The sequence below is a fragment of the Protopterus annectens genome, chromosome 7.part0 (assembly GCF_019279795.1).
Source record: "Protopterus annectens isolate FY-2018-M chromosome 7.part0, PAN1.0, whole genome shotgun sequence".
Classification (NCBI taxonomy): Eukaryota; Metazoa; Chordata; order Ceratodontiformes; family Protopteridae; genus Protopterus; species Protopterus annectens.
This window is the reverse complement of record NC_056739.1, coordinates 1,164,967,021-1,164,981,587: the sequence shown is the minus strand read 5'-3', so window position 1 is coordinate 1,164,981,587 and position 14,567 is coordinate 1,164,967,021. Positions and strand designations below refer to the sequence as shown.

Genomic DNA, 14,567 nt, shown 5'->3' with positions numbered 1-14,567 from the left:
CACGGACAAGGTACCTGTGCCTGGCAGGGGTGCTACGGACCATATCCAGTACTAAGCCAGACTGGGTACTGTCATCAGAAGTGGGAGTGTGTTGGCTGGACACAGGTCCCTGTTGGGACTGTCCAGAGCCATGTGCACATGGTCTCCTGGGGCGTTCCGATGACAGCACAGACCCAGCATTGCTGGGGCTGCTGCTGGCACTATGGTGGTGTCCGCGGGCCTGTTGTCATCCGCGCTGACTGCCTGCTGTTGCTGGCATACGGCCACGTCGACGCCGTAACCGTCCACCATTGCCCTGGCTCATGGACATGTGGTTGTGGAACTGCTGTAATATGTCCCCACAACGTCTGTCTATGACATCAGTGAAGTTACGGATAGCATCTGCGATGTCACGCATACTGTCAGTCATGGCTGTGCGACATGCTCTCAGCTTCCTCAGACCCTGTCTGGTGTACCTTTCCATACGCGACTGTGCCTGCATGACAGCCCGAAACATAGCTGAGGTTGACAGACCTCTTTGGGCACATCTGCCAGAGGCAGTACGCCCATGGATGCTCCCACGAAAACCCATAGGCAACTGTCTGTGTGGTACCATCACAGGACCCTGCCCATGGCTGCTGTGTGGGGAAGCATGTGCCACAGATACCACATTACCCTGGTCAATGCCCACTGTATCCTGTCCATCACCTAGGGACAATGATGACATAGGATGTACTGGCAGGATGACTGTGCGCAATGATGGGGTTGACAGCTGTGTACTGTCAATTGGCTGACCAATGACGATCCTGACACACCTTCCTGTGCCATTACACAGATATCATCATTATCAGTACCTGTGGCACCAGATTCAGGGTTTTCTGCTGCAGGACACCAGAGCAGCACCAGAACCTGTGGGAGGAAGACAGGAAAGACAGTTTACAATGTCTACACAATGTTACCAGTGATGCACTTATGCACACATGCACACGTGGACACATGCACACATGCACACATGCACATATGGACACAGGCTCACATTCACACATGCACACATGCACACGTGCACATGTGGACACAGGCACACATGCACACATTCACACATGCACACGTGGACACAGGCATACATGCACACATGCACACATGCACACGTGGACACGTGCACACGTGGACACATGCACACATGCACACATGCACACGTGGACACAGGCACATATGCACACATGCACACCCCACAGTATACACACAGAGCACTACTGAGTTACACTAGTATTACTAGCACTATCAGGACTATTATAGGTATTGTTAAAACACACTCACCAGCATGGATGGGCTGCCTTGCTGTAACACCGGAGGGACCTGCAGAAATGAGGAGATTAATGTCAGTGGGCACAACTGTGCCATTGATACTGCATATGATACAGTGCAGTAGTACACCAGTTGCCTTTCACACGTCAGCTGCTATTGGCAATATCACACCTGCACAATTACATACTATGTTGACAGCTACATACCACGGACACACCTTACACATGCATAAACTAACAGTGTACAGAACAGTCAAGTGTACGTATGGCATATTACCTGCATGCTCCATGTCGTGTTGCTGTGTGGATCCAGCCTCCATCATGATGCAGGTGTGTTGCTGTTGATGTTCCGGGGCTGGAGCCACAACACTTAGGAGTTGCCCCTCCAGTCTGGTGAGGGAGGAATGTGTGGCCACCCCACCTCCTGTGGCAACCTGTTGCCTGTGGATATCCTACGCATGCTGATGGACATTTCTAATTAAATCACTGCAGTGATGTCGTACCTTATGTCCTATTATGTGTGCCAATGTCATTTACCCTACGGACAAGGTCTTGCCACAGTGCAGCCCTCTCCTGCTGATTCTGGCTGGTGCGGGAAAACAGTATGTCATAATCCCACACCAGGCTCTGGTGTATCTCCTCATCTTCTGCTGCAGAGTAGGCAGGATTACGCTGATGCGCTATGTCCCTGGAAGAGAACACAAACAGGATATCAGCAGACTCTGTCAGCAATATATGGCACACATACTATACATGATACTCAACTGCAGTGATATACTACTACTCCCATATGTAGCATGTGTGTGTCTCTTGGTGGATACACAAGTACATGGCCAGATATCAGTGCTCAGCCAACACCTGTGCAACAATACCTGCCACATTCCATACAACATAGTAGCATGCCCCATCGGTCAGCACACTGCAACGGGTCCAATGCACAACCTCACTCTGGGGATTCATACCAAGGTACTGTATGTGGAACGCCATCCACTAGTGTGATCTGGACACAAGTTACTCAGCCTGGATATACATATCCCACCACCACCACCACCAGCACAGTAGACTACTTTGATATGTATGTGATAAGACAGTTATTCACTTGTTAGGACTGACATGGTATCCATGCAGCCCACTGGGCCAGTGGAAGCCACAACCCACACTGCTGACCCCTTTGCGAATGCTTCCCATGGACATCCCAAAGAATGCATGGAACATGCACACACATTTCTAACCCAGACCCTATGCACAAAGGTTAGGCATCCTGCCTGGTGGACCCCAGCCAAAGGCAGATTGTATAACGATAGAAGGAGGCTACTGCAGGACAGAGCAGATTCACATTAAGGGAAGGCATCTGTGGTCAGCACTGGTAATAAGCTACGGTCTCTCATAACAACATCCACGGCCTACTCTGGGAGGGAAATGGCCACGAACACTATAGATAACCACAAGGCCTTCTTCAGTTATGTTACACATATGGACCAAATGCCTCAGATATGCTCTGAGTTACTACACACCTACTTAACATTCACAACACACAGATATTGGCAACATTCTTTCAGACAGGTTCGGTGTACGTATCCCCCCTCCTTCTCCCCCACACTTAGAAATACTTATCATAGCTGAATGTAACCTCCCTATCATCTCACATGTCCAGGTGAGGGCCGCCCTCAGCAAAGCAGAACACACAGCATCAATGTGACCTGATGGTATCCCTGGATGTGTGCTAAGTAAACTCCAAGAGGACATACAACCACATATAAGACTGATATTTAACCTTGGCCATACTACGGGATATGTACCTGAACACTGGCATACAGCAACAGTGGTCCCACTCCACTAAGGAGGCACCTCTACTGACCCTGGGAACTACCGCACTATAAGCTTAACCAGCCTGGTCTGCAAAGCTATGGAATGATTCAGTATGGGACGCATATACAGCGGTATTGGGTACCTGCAGACACTTGTTCCCAGCCAGTTTGCCTTTGTGATGGGCTGATCCCACCTTTTGAACCTGGTTGATCTTTCAAAACAGTCACTACAGCCATTGATGAGGGCAACGCAATCCATACAGCCTACCTGGACTTGCCTAAGGCCTTCAACACAGTACTCCACTCAGGCATCATAGACAAGCTCATTAGCTTACATGTTACTACATATGTCACATGATGGGTTGCACACTGGTTGACATACAGAATCCATAATATCGATACTGCAGGAGCCATGTCAGACTCAATGCCAGTCACATGTGGTATCCCACAGGCCTCTGTCCTAGGACCTCTCTTGTTTGGCATTTATTTCTCAGATGTAAAAGCAAACATGTGCGGGTTGTGGATGACAAAGTTCCCAGATGACTGCAAACTAAGCGCCATAGTCGTTACACCAGCTGACACACACATCCTACAGACAGGCCTCACTGAAACTGAAAACTGGTGCCAGGATCATGGCCTAACACTGAATGACATGTAATGTATAGTCATACCCTTTGGGTGGAACTACGTGCACACAACATATCACATGGACATACCTATAGATACAGACCTATGACACATATGGAGGGTTCACAGTATGTAGACTATTAACTTGTTACTTTACATTACCTGTGTTTGTTGCAGCTGGTTGTGTTACTGCTACTACAGCTTCCTGCTGCTGCTGGCACAGCTTGGTACTGACACTGCTGACAGCTTCAACTTAGTTTGTGGACCGTGTGTTGTTGTTTGTGTTCTTATTTTTTTTTTCTTTCTCTCTCTCTCTCTGTCTCTCTCTCTCTCTGTCTGCCTCCAGACAGTGCAATGAAAGTATAGCATGTGTGGAGTGTGAGTACAGGATGCTTTTGTAGGTAGCTGCATAAGTCCATGTGATGGCCTCTGCACCAATTGCAAGCCAGCATTTGCTAATTGCATGCAGCCAGTTGTGTACTGATTGCAGTTCTCACTGTGATTTCAGGACAGTGCTATAAAAGGGTATGTGAGATAGGCGTTGCCCTTTCAGATTGTAAGGGCGGGGGCCATGCTGGTATGCTGTGGACACTGTTCTGTGAGTGTAAAGGTTAGTATCTCTCTCATGATTCAGGCTGTGTTGTAGATTCACATTTCTCCATTCCTTTCTCCTGTTTCCTGTAGTAAATGTGTATGCACACTGACACCTACAACTATATATATATATATATATATATATATATATATATATATATATATATGTAAATATACATACATTTATATATGTACATTAACTGACATTATTACCTACTAGCTACCAACTAGCATGGCTGTTTCTGTTCACACACTACTATTATGGAAATCCACTAGTTTTGACAGTAAGTATAAATGACATGCTTTGTGTACTACACTCCTACTATTACATGATATATTTATTTTAGCAGAATGTTCTTGTATAACAGGCATGGCTTAGTGGTAGGTCATGCAGACTACTGTTTCCAAGGTCCTGGGTTTGGGACTGACAGTGGGATTTTATTTTGCTTTTAAACTGACTACAGGACCTGTCAATCAGAGTGACTAAGGCACTTTTAAGCAGTTGTAACCGGGTTAGCGCTGGTTTGCACGGAGCTCCCGCATGCGCACTGGCGTTCAGTTCCGCGCACACCCGCTTACAACCGCTTAACAGTGCTTACTCTGGTGCACACCCGCGCTATTTTCTTTGAAAGAAATGAAAATGGGGAGACAGGAAAGTGGTGAAAAAGGGGTCACAAAGAGGGTAAGACAGTAGGGAAACAAGCTTGGGTTTTGCAGGAGGGATGTAGGTAAGGCTCATAGCTGCCAATTTCTTCATCAGCAACAGCTGTGCATATGTATGTGTGTACTTTGGTGTGACATTTGAAACCTTCCACCCCTGAGAGAGGTGTCAGGACAACAATAATGCTTGTTGTACAGCCAATTGTAATTGATAGTTTCCATGTCCAGCAGACATGTGTGCGGAATGGGCAGCTATGTATGGGGCGTAATTTTTTTGTGGGTACAGAGTGCCGTTTTTTTTTTTTTTTTCAGGTGGGAGTGGTATGTCAGGTGAAGGAAGTCGGTATAGCTGGGGAGGTAGGTTGGGTAGGTCAACAGACAAGACAAACAAGATGCATACAGGGGCGGTGTATGACAAGTGTGGGGGCATTACACAATTGACGGGGACGGATGTTTGGATATCCAGAGCCCATGAGCCCACAGATGGCAACAGTGGAACTGATATCCCCACCCATGGGCAGTTGCCACTGTTCCTTCACTGCCCAGGATGAGGCTGTGCTGGGGGCTGTGTAGGCCAGGCAACAGGCATGCCCGTAGGTTGTGCCACCTGTGCCTCAAGCTGGCGTAGGGGCCCAAGAACAGAGTCCCGGATCTCCCTACGCACCACAGTCCGGATGCTACGGAGGGTGAGTGGTGGTTCTCCTCCGGCCACACTTGCAGAGGGGGGATGGGCCCATCCCCTGCAGCGCTTCCACTCGCAGGTGGCACAGGGCCACTGGAGGAGGGTCCAGACTGGGCACTAGTGCCACTGGCACTCGCCAGCTGAGGTGGGAGAGGTGGGTCCACTGGAACCCACCTTTCCTGTCATCCTATGTTTTGCATTATGTCATGACAGTTTGGGTTAGTAACATACAATACCATTCGCAATTAGTTGTAACAGCATGCATTAGTATTCCCATTAACCAAACACCCAGATATTCACACCATTGAACAGCGAGCATAACACATGCATGATTTGAACAGCAATACACAGTCCAACAACATGCAGGGTTGTTTGATGGCAACAGGCCATCAGGTTTGGATGTATGAACAGGGCAGATGCATCAACATGCATGCAAATATTTATGACCCAACAGGACAAATGTCCAGGGGTGTTAATTGTGATTGCACATACCAATTTCACGTGGAATGGATTATATGTGGTTATAGGGTGGGTTGAAGAAAATATTATTAACACCTTCAAATACCAATACATATGCTGTACATTTCTAATAGCTGCAGATATATACACACTACTGTTCTAAGTACAGTTTCCTATATGATAACTACTTCAATTTGGTGATAGGACTGTTACTGCTACATCAATATACATTTTATTGTTATTCATACATGTTCATATCTGGCTTTGTTCAGCTACATCATCCTGCTACATTTGCTTTATATAGCTATAGACAACTGTGGATGTTTGGTATTTCAGACAATCATACTATCTGCATATTGCAGACTGAGAGCAATATATCCAGATTTTGGGATACACATTCCAGCTGCAGCAACACTTTGAACACATTTCGCAGTTTGGTTCTACTTGTCCCATTCATTTCATTCTGTACTGACTGCAGTATACTTTATTCAGGGGTTATTACTACTTTATTGGTGGATTCATAACTCTTTCTCACACTCTCTCACTTGTTTTCATTTCACTATTCAGGATGGTACTTACTTCTTAGGCTTTATTGACATGTTTTACCTGTAGTTATTACAATCCTTTCCAGCAGTTTCACTTCTGTCATGTTTCAGTATTTCAACAGGGATATATTTCACACATGTGATTTGCTCATCTTCTGCAGCTGTACTTTTCAGCCTGCTGCAGGTTGTGTACTATTATATTACAGGTGGGGCATCTTTATTTCAGACTTTATTTCAGACATTTTCATTTTTCTGTTTGGATTACAGACTGCAACACACTTTTGTAATCAAGCAATACTTGCAAACACTCTTACACTGTTACTTGCACATTTTATTACTTAGTGACTACACTGCACTCTTTTGCTAACTGTCATACTTTTATATTTCTTTACAGTTACTGGGGGTGGATTACTGACCTGCCTGGTGGTGCAACCGCACCAGCCTATCGCCATAGGCTCTGCGGTTCGCAGAACGGACACCTGCAGCTGTAATATAAATGAAGTAATATTGGAATACACATCTCCATAATATCAGCTAGTTTAATTTCTTACATACATAATTAAATGTAACTTACTCAGTAGTGGGGCGTTGGGCACTTGCCGGGCCTCCTGGATCCAAAGGTTCAATTGGTCCTGCTTACGTCTCTTCAGGTCTGCATGGTGGTGACGGACCTGCTCACCAGTCCTTGGAATCCCTGTGGCACTGGTGAGATCATGAGCCAACTGGTCCCATGCCTCAGCCCTATATGCTCCCCACAGGACCTGGCCCTGCATGAGTTGAGCCTCATGATTGTGGACTAGGAGCCAGACCATGTATCTTGACTCCTCAACGCCCCACCTCTGTGCTCGAAAGCAACTACCTTCACCTACTCCTGACATTCTGGCTGCAAGTTAGTTCTACAATCATTTATTCTGTGTATTCCCGCCTATAGGGCTTATATATGCCATTTCTCCTGCACTTATCTGTGATTGGCCATTTTGGAATTGTATCAACTTCACAAAACCTGCTTTGTCATGCTCCACTTTCTATTCATTCCTATATATTTGCTATTACTGCATTTCTAAGTACAGCGGTCATGGCTTAGTGGTTCAGTACCTTCACTATGGTGCATGTTATCCTGGGTTTGAACCTGGCCACTGCTTTTTATATTTTATGACTGTCTAGACAGGCTAGGAGGTGTGTCTATGTAAAGGCAGTTTTGATACAGCTTGCTCAACGTTGCCTGTCGGTTAGCTTGTTGGCGCGGTGCGCAGCTCCGTGCAAATGGGGTACGCTGATTTATGCTTCATTTGGCTGCTAGCACGCATATTACGCTCAGCTCAGCTAGGGGCACACAGTTTCAGCATGTTAAACCACTTCTCACCTACGGGCACTCATTTTACACCTGTTAAACCACTGCTCACCTACCGGCAGATGCACTCACCTTGTTAAACTGTAGCTCAGCTATAGGCATATCTGGCATTTTTTATTATTTTGTTATCTCACATTTCTTCAAAATAAATGGCCTATTTCATTACATTTTACATAAAATATAATTTTATATGTGTACATATTTGTCAGGGACTTGTTTCGTGCTTATTTTACTAAAAATAAATCTTGATGCTGTAGGGGCTCGAACCATGACTGCCTGCTCTTCAGCCAACATCTCTACCACTACGCTATTGCTTTTTGGCCTACTTTGCATATTTAGTTCTTATATGCTTTTCCACTGACTGCTAACTGTGGCTAAGCTACGGGCACGCCCTTGCAAATGAGCGCACTCACGGGCAAACATCTTTACAATTTAAAAAAAATATATATAACATGTTCATTTATATATTTTATGTTCATAGTCTGTGGGGGCATGTGTTGTGTTGTGTTTATTCACATTTACATGGACTCTGTCGTGGGTGTTTACTTTGAGCACTTTTACTCTTCTGGGGGCATGTCCGCTTGCAGGGCTCGGCCTACGGACACGCCCCCTACTGTCTTCCACGGACCGTGTTAGCCTTAGGTGTGATTCAGCATGCCCTCATGCATATGCATGACATGCTGACGTCACACCGTTTAACTGCAGCCTCTGTGTAAGCCTTGTATCTCTTAATGGAGGCTTCGTGAATCCTGCCCTATTTCTTTTTATGTTTGTCTGGGTTTCTGTCATGCTCTTTCCATTTTCAGAAGGGAATATGAATGGTGGTAGTTATTTCTTCATTTTAACTGCTGGTTGGCGAGGATCCCAATTTGATGAAATCAACATTCTTGACTGAATACTAAGCATTGCAGTTACTGTTTTGTTAGCAGTCATTTTCTTTGTTACCTGTCTGGATTGCATCAAGTTAAATGAGAATAGGGACATAAGCAAATGATCAGGGATTTGAAAGCTGTGTGCAAATCAGGTGTGTTCTAAAGCTACGTTTTTAAAAATAACTTAACTGTTCCACTGCATAATGGAAGTAACTGAACTCTATCAATACCACGCCTGGCTGTTTTGGAACAAGTGATTTTAGAAGGATGAAATAAACACTAAAATGATAAATACTGAACAGCAGGAGGCTAATTAATACCTTTATGGTGGTAGCATTGTTACTTCACAGCAAGAGGTTCTCCCGTTCGATTCTGGGCTTGGCTTGGGAGTGCCGTCTGTGTGGAGTCTGCATGTCCTCCCCACACTTGGGTAGCGTTCGAAAGACATGCGTGCGTAAATGGGCGTGCCTTCATTGAAGGTTGGGTATTGAGCTGACACCTCGGTGTTTCGTAAAAAATCTGCTGCCAATCCTTAGCAGACCGGAGTTTTGCTGTGGCGACCCCTTACCGAGAAAAGACAAACAACAACAACTTCCTGATATCTGCTAAACCAGGGAATTGCTTGTTTCCTGAGAAGTTTTCTTCTAAAATTTTCTGCTGAAAACACACTTTATTAGAGTTATATAATCTGGCAAATGATGTGAGTTGCAGAAAAGTGCTCTTTGTTAATCAGTGGAATATGCACTGGTGTTAGTATTAAAGGTCTGCCTGTAATTTTTTTTTATATTACAAATTTATGAAAGAAAACTGTATTTTGTTTGCCAAAAATATACAGGAGTATGAGTGGCTTGGTGATTGCAAATATTTTATTATTTGTTATAGACATGGATGCCAAGATATTCACTTCAAGAGCAAAGTCGAAGAGGTGAATATTCCTATCCATGTTGAAAACACATAATAAAGGGTTATGATCCAGAAACCAAAACTGTGCAGTGCTTTACTGGAATTCATAGCTGGTAAAACACTTAGTGAGCACTACCAAAGAGAGAGCAATGCGTGTCATGGCTATATTTTTTTTAATGAAAGTTAGGGAAACCTTGGAGGCAGACCAGGCAGAAAAGAAGCTATTTTTCAAGTTGTGCCACTGTGGTTTGCTGGCCAGCAGTGTCGTTTGTGTGAGACAATCAAAGCATTTACCACTAGTTTATTACTGAAATGGTAGCAACAGGTTCAAAAGTTCAGTTATCAAGTTACATTCTACCAGTCATCAAGTAACGTGATTGCCATAACCCTGTAGTGATACTGATTTTTGAAGGAAGTTAATAATTGACTTCTTCTATTTACAAGGAGAATCTTATTTTGTAATCTTAGATTACATTGTGCAGTGCATTTGTCATGTTTCATTGTTTCATTTCTTCTATTATTGATATTTGTTTTTAATATTAATCACCCCCAACTGGTGATAATTCTCCAGGAAGTGCATTCTATACATAGAATTTCAAATATAACCAGATCAGACATTGCCTTATAGCCCAGGGAGTGGTTATCTTTAATTAATCTATAAGAAAGAAAATATAATTACAGTTCCAGAAAGATTTATGAATAGTTCAAGTTTTCTAAACGTATGATTTTCTTAGTATGGAGTTATCAGTTTTCAAATTGTTTTAGGTGAATCATTCAAATGTTACACGATAAGCACAGTGGCACAACAGATAGTGTCACCACACAGCAAGAGGTTCACTGGTTCACTTCTTGGCTGGGGTACCTTTTACATGGAGTCTGCATGTCCTCCTTGTATTTGCGTTTTTCCTCCGGTGCTTCTGTTTCTTCCCAGATTCCAAGGACATGTAGTAGATGGATTGGACACTCTAAATTGGCTATAGATGTGGCTATGCATGTGAGTGTGGTGTGGAATAACTTCTGTGGCAAAGCTAGCCACCGGACAAAGTAAGCCTTGCCTCTAGATGACTCTCACTGCTAAAGTGACACCTCAACTCCTTGTGCAAAAATGGGAAAAAGGAGATGTGGATATATGGATATATAGATTCACTAATGGGGCAAACAGGTGAGGCATGAAGTGGTATAGTGATCCTCCTGGAGGAATAAACATAAGCATATGCTGGCTTAGAATTGGTCCACTCTCAAATGTCCAGATTTTTTCCTCATATGTTTGGCCTACTCCTCATAAACTGTGTGGTTTTCTAGCAGATCACTGAGAACTGAATTCATTAAATAATGACATTCATATGAGTTTCAGACTTCATAACCTTCAGAAATGTCTGCTAACACAAATTATGTTATTCTATCAACTTTCTAAGTTTATAAGAGCAATATTTAAAATCTGACCCTGTTTTTGGGCCATTTCCCCCTTCATTATTTTGTCCATTTTTTCCAGATTTCTTGAACTAAGAGGTACCCCAGGACCTGCCCCACTCCAGTACAGTTGGGTACTGCCATATACCTGTCTTCTTGTCATGGAAAAATACTTACATTACGTGTTTTGATGAAACATTACAGTGCTGGAAACTTGTAACCAAGCAGAAAACTAACATGTGACACACACACACAAAATTATTATTTTTTGTCATAGAGAATGGGCAAGACTGTCTCTCAGACCCCACCACTGCTACTTAGTTAATTTGACTCCAGGGTTACTGCCTTGTAGGGAAAGGGGAATGCCCATTTTTTGAGGTTTCGTAACCCTGACTTAAGGTAAACTGCAAGCTTCAAGTGCACAACCATTGATCAATGACCTTATGAATTCTGATACCTTGACTGTTATTTTTATACCGGGAATGCATATATTTTTCCACAGCTGTTAAATTATTTTTTTCTATTTTTTGCATTTAGAATATTTCTAAAACATTTCTCATACTAATTTTTTTCACATCTGGTTGTGTTACATTTTTGATAAACCATTTTTGTTTTGTTTTGGTTTTCAGTGCCTTGATGACAGCAAGAAAGTGGCCACAATTACTATCAACTTACTAACATCCAACCCAGAGATGAATGACACAGTTCATCCCATTGGACAGAAACCTTTGTTTATTAGCCATCACAGATACCATAAGATTGCAGTGGACATAGTCACTCCGACTGATCACAATGCCCACACAGTTCTGGTTTTGGCTACAGGTAAGGAAATCCTATCTTGTAACTGTGCAACCTAAAGCTGATAATGTTTGCTTATAACTTATTGTATTAGTTGGATATTATCCCTAAAGTTGATACTGTTTGCCTGCAACTTATTGTATAAGTAGGATATTATCCGTGAAGCTTCTGGTGGACCCCAGCCATAAACAAACTCTACAACAAAAGGAGGAAGCTACTACAAGATAGAGCAAAATCCTTAAAAGGTAAGACACCCTTGATCACTATAAGTAAAAAACTAAGAGCTCTCATAAAATCATCCAAAGCAAATTTTGAGAGAAAAATAGCTAAAGACTCAAAAGACAATCATAAGGCCTTCTTTAGCTATGTTAGAAACCTGGGAGGAAACTCCCAGATATGCTCAGAACTAGTTCAAAATGATGTGAAGATTACTGATCCTACAGACATTGCCAACATACTGGCTGACAGGTTCAGTGCAAACCTCTCCCCTCCCCAAAAGGAGAGATATCTATACCAGCGATTGCAGCCCCCAAACATCTCCAACGCCCAAGTGAGAACTGCTCTCTCCAAAGCAAAAAACACAGCATCCATGGGACCTGATGGTGTCCCCGGCTGAGTGCTCCACGAACTCAACGAGGAATTAAACCCACAGCTAGGACAGCTGTTTAATCATAGTCTTACCTCTGGATACGTACCCAGGGAGTGGCGCACTGCAACTGTGGTCCCACTTCACAAAGGCGGTGCCTCCACCGACCCTGGAAATTACCGGCCCATTAGCTTGACAAGCCTTATCTGCAAAGCCATGGAGAGGATCATAATGGACCTCATAAATAAAGACATAGGGAATTTGCAGACTTTGGATCCATCCCAGTTTGGCTTTGTCAAAGGCAGATCATGCCTTCTAAACTTGGTTGACTTTTTCGAAACAGTCACCAAAGCCATTGATGAGGGAAAGGCAGTCCATACAGCCTACCTCGATCTGGCGAAGGCCTTTGATACAATACCCCACTCGGGTATCATTGAAAAACTCATCAGCTTAAATGTTAACCCATACATCACAAGATGGGTTGCAAACTGGCTGAGTGACAGAACCCACAGGGTCAGAGTTGCTGGCGCCATGTCAGACTCAAAGCCTGTCACAAGTGGTGTACCACAGGGCTCAGTCCTGGGCCCACTCTTGTTTGGCATCTACTTTTCCGAGGTGCAAGCAAACACAGGAGGGTTATGGCTGACAAAGTTTGCAGATGACTGCAAACTGGGCGCCATAGTAGAAAACACATCTGACACAGATATCCTTCAGAAGGGTCTCACAGAAACGGATAACTGGTGCCAGAGCCATGGCCTAAAGTTAAATGCCAAAAAATGCATAGTCATACCCTTCGGGAAAAACAAGGTTACCCCTAGCTACCAAATAGGTGGCAATCCACTGAGTACAGAAAAGTTATCAGGGACCTGGGGACCCAGGTTGATAGTAGTCTGTCATTCGACACCCATGTAGCTAAAGTAGTTAGGAAGACCTTCTACATTGCCCACCTTATCATGAAGGGATTCTCATCTAGATCAAGGAGGTCATAGTCTCCTATACTCATCACTCATCAGACCAATGATTGAGTACAATGCCCCATTCGAATGTATCTGACCCGACACTTGCAGCAGCTGGAGAGGCCACAAAAGTTCCTCACCAAAAGGATAAAGGGTCTCAAACATCTGTCCTATGCTGCCCGACTGAAAGAACTCCAGCTCTATTCAGTCGCCACTTGCTCAGAGGTGACCTTTGCCTAACATACAAGGCCATGTCAAACCCAGATTTGATGAATATGCTTCACCTCAAAAAATCTAGATCCATCAGAGCCACAAGGCCAGGAGACTTAAACCTCGACACGGCTATTAATAGGACGTGCTGGAGGGATAGATTCATCACCCAAAGACTCCCTATGCTGTGGAATAAAATCCCGGTGTATGTGAGGCAGAGCACCTCGCTGGCCTTGTTCAAGAGAAATCTTGACCAATGGATGGGAGATCGCAGATATACCCCAGGGATTACCTCAGTGTCACTGCTCAACAGAGGCACAGCAAAATAATGGGTATAGTTCCCCATACTAAAGGGGTGGCGTAAGCCACAAAACTATGGGCTAGGCTTGTAAATGCCCTCGGGCAGATAGCCTAGTATGAACCTATGAACCTATGAACCTATAAGCTGAGACTGTTTGCCTGTAACTTATTGTATTAGTTGGATATTATCCCTGAAGCTGAGACTGTTTGCCTGTAACTTATTGTATTAGTTGGATATTATCCCTGAAGCTGAGACTGTTTGCCTATAACTTATTGTATTAGTTGGATATTATCCCTGAAGCTGATACTGTTTGCCTATAACTTATTGTATTAGTTGGATATTATCCCTGAAGCTGATACTGTTTGCCTATAACTTATTGTATTAGTTGGATATTATCCCTGAAGCTGAGACTGTTTGCCTATAACTTATTGTATTAGTTGGATATTATCCCTGAAGCTGAGACTGTTTGCCTATAACTTATTGTATTAGTTGGATATTATTCCTGAAGCTGAGTCTGTTTGT

The 14,567-nt window shown here is 43.8% G+C and overlaps 1 protein-coding gene across 2 annotated transcripts in view; it reads left to right on the top strand.

Moving 5' to 3' along the window:
* The window catches only part of SEMA7A (semaphorin 7A (John Milton Hagen blood group)), a 550,369-nt gene that overhangs the window by 438,385 nt on the left and 97,417 nt on the right, over window positions 1-14,567 (top strand). For both annotated transcript variants that reach the window (XM_044077757.1, XM_044077756.1), the window contains exon 10: window positions 11,824-12,016. In XM_044077757.1, coding sequence (XP_043933692.1) covers window positions 11,824-12,016 — 193 coding nt within the window. The remainder of the gene's footprint in view (window positions 1-11,823; window positions 12,017-14,567) is intronic.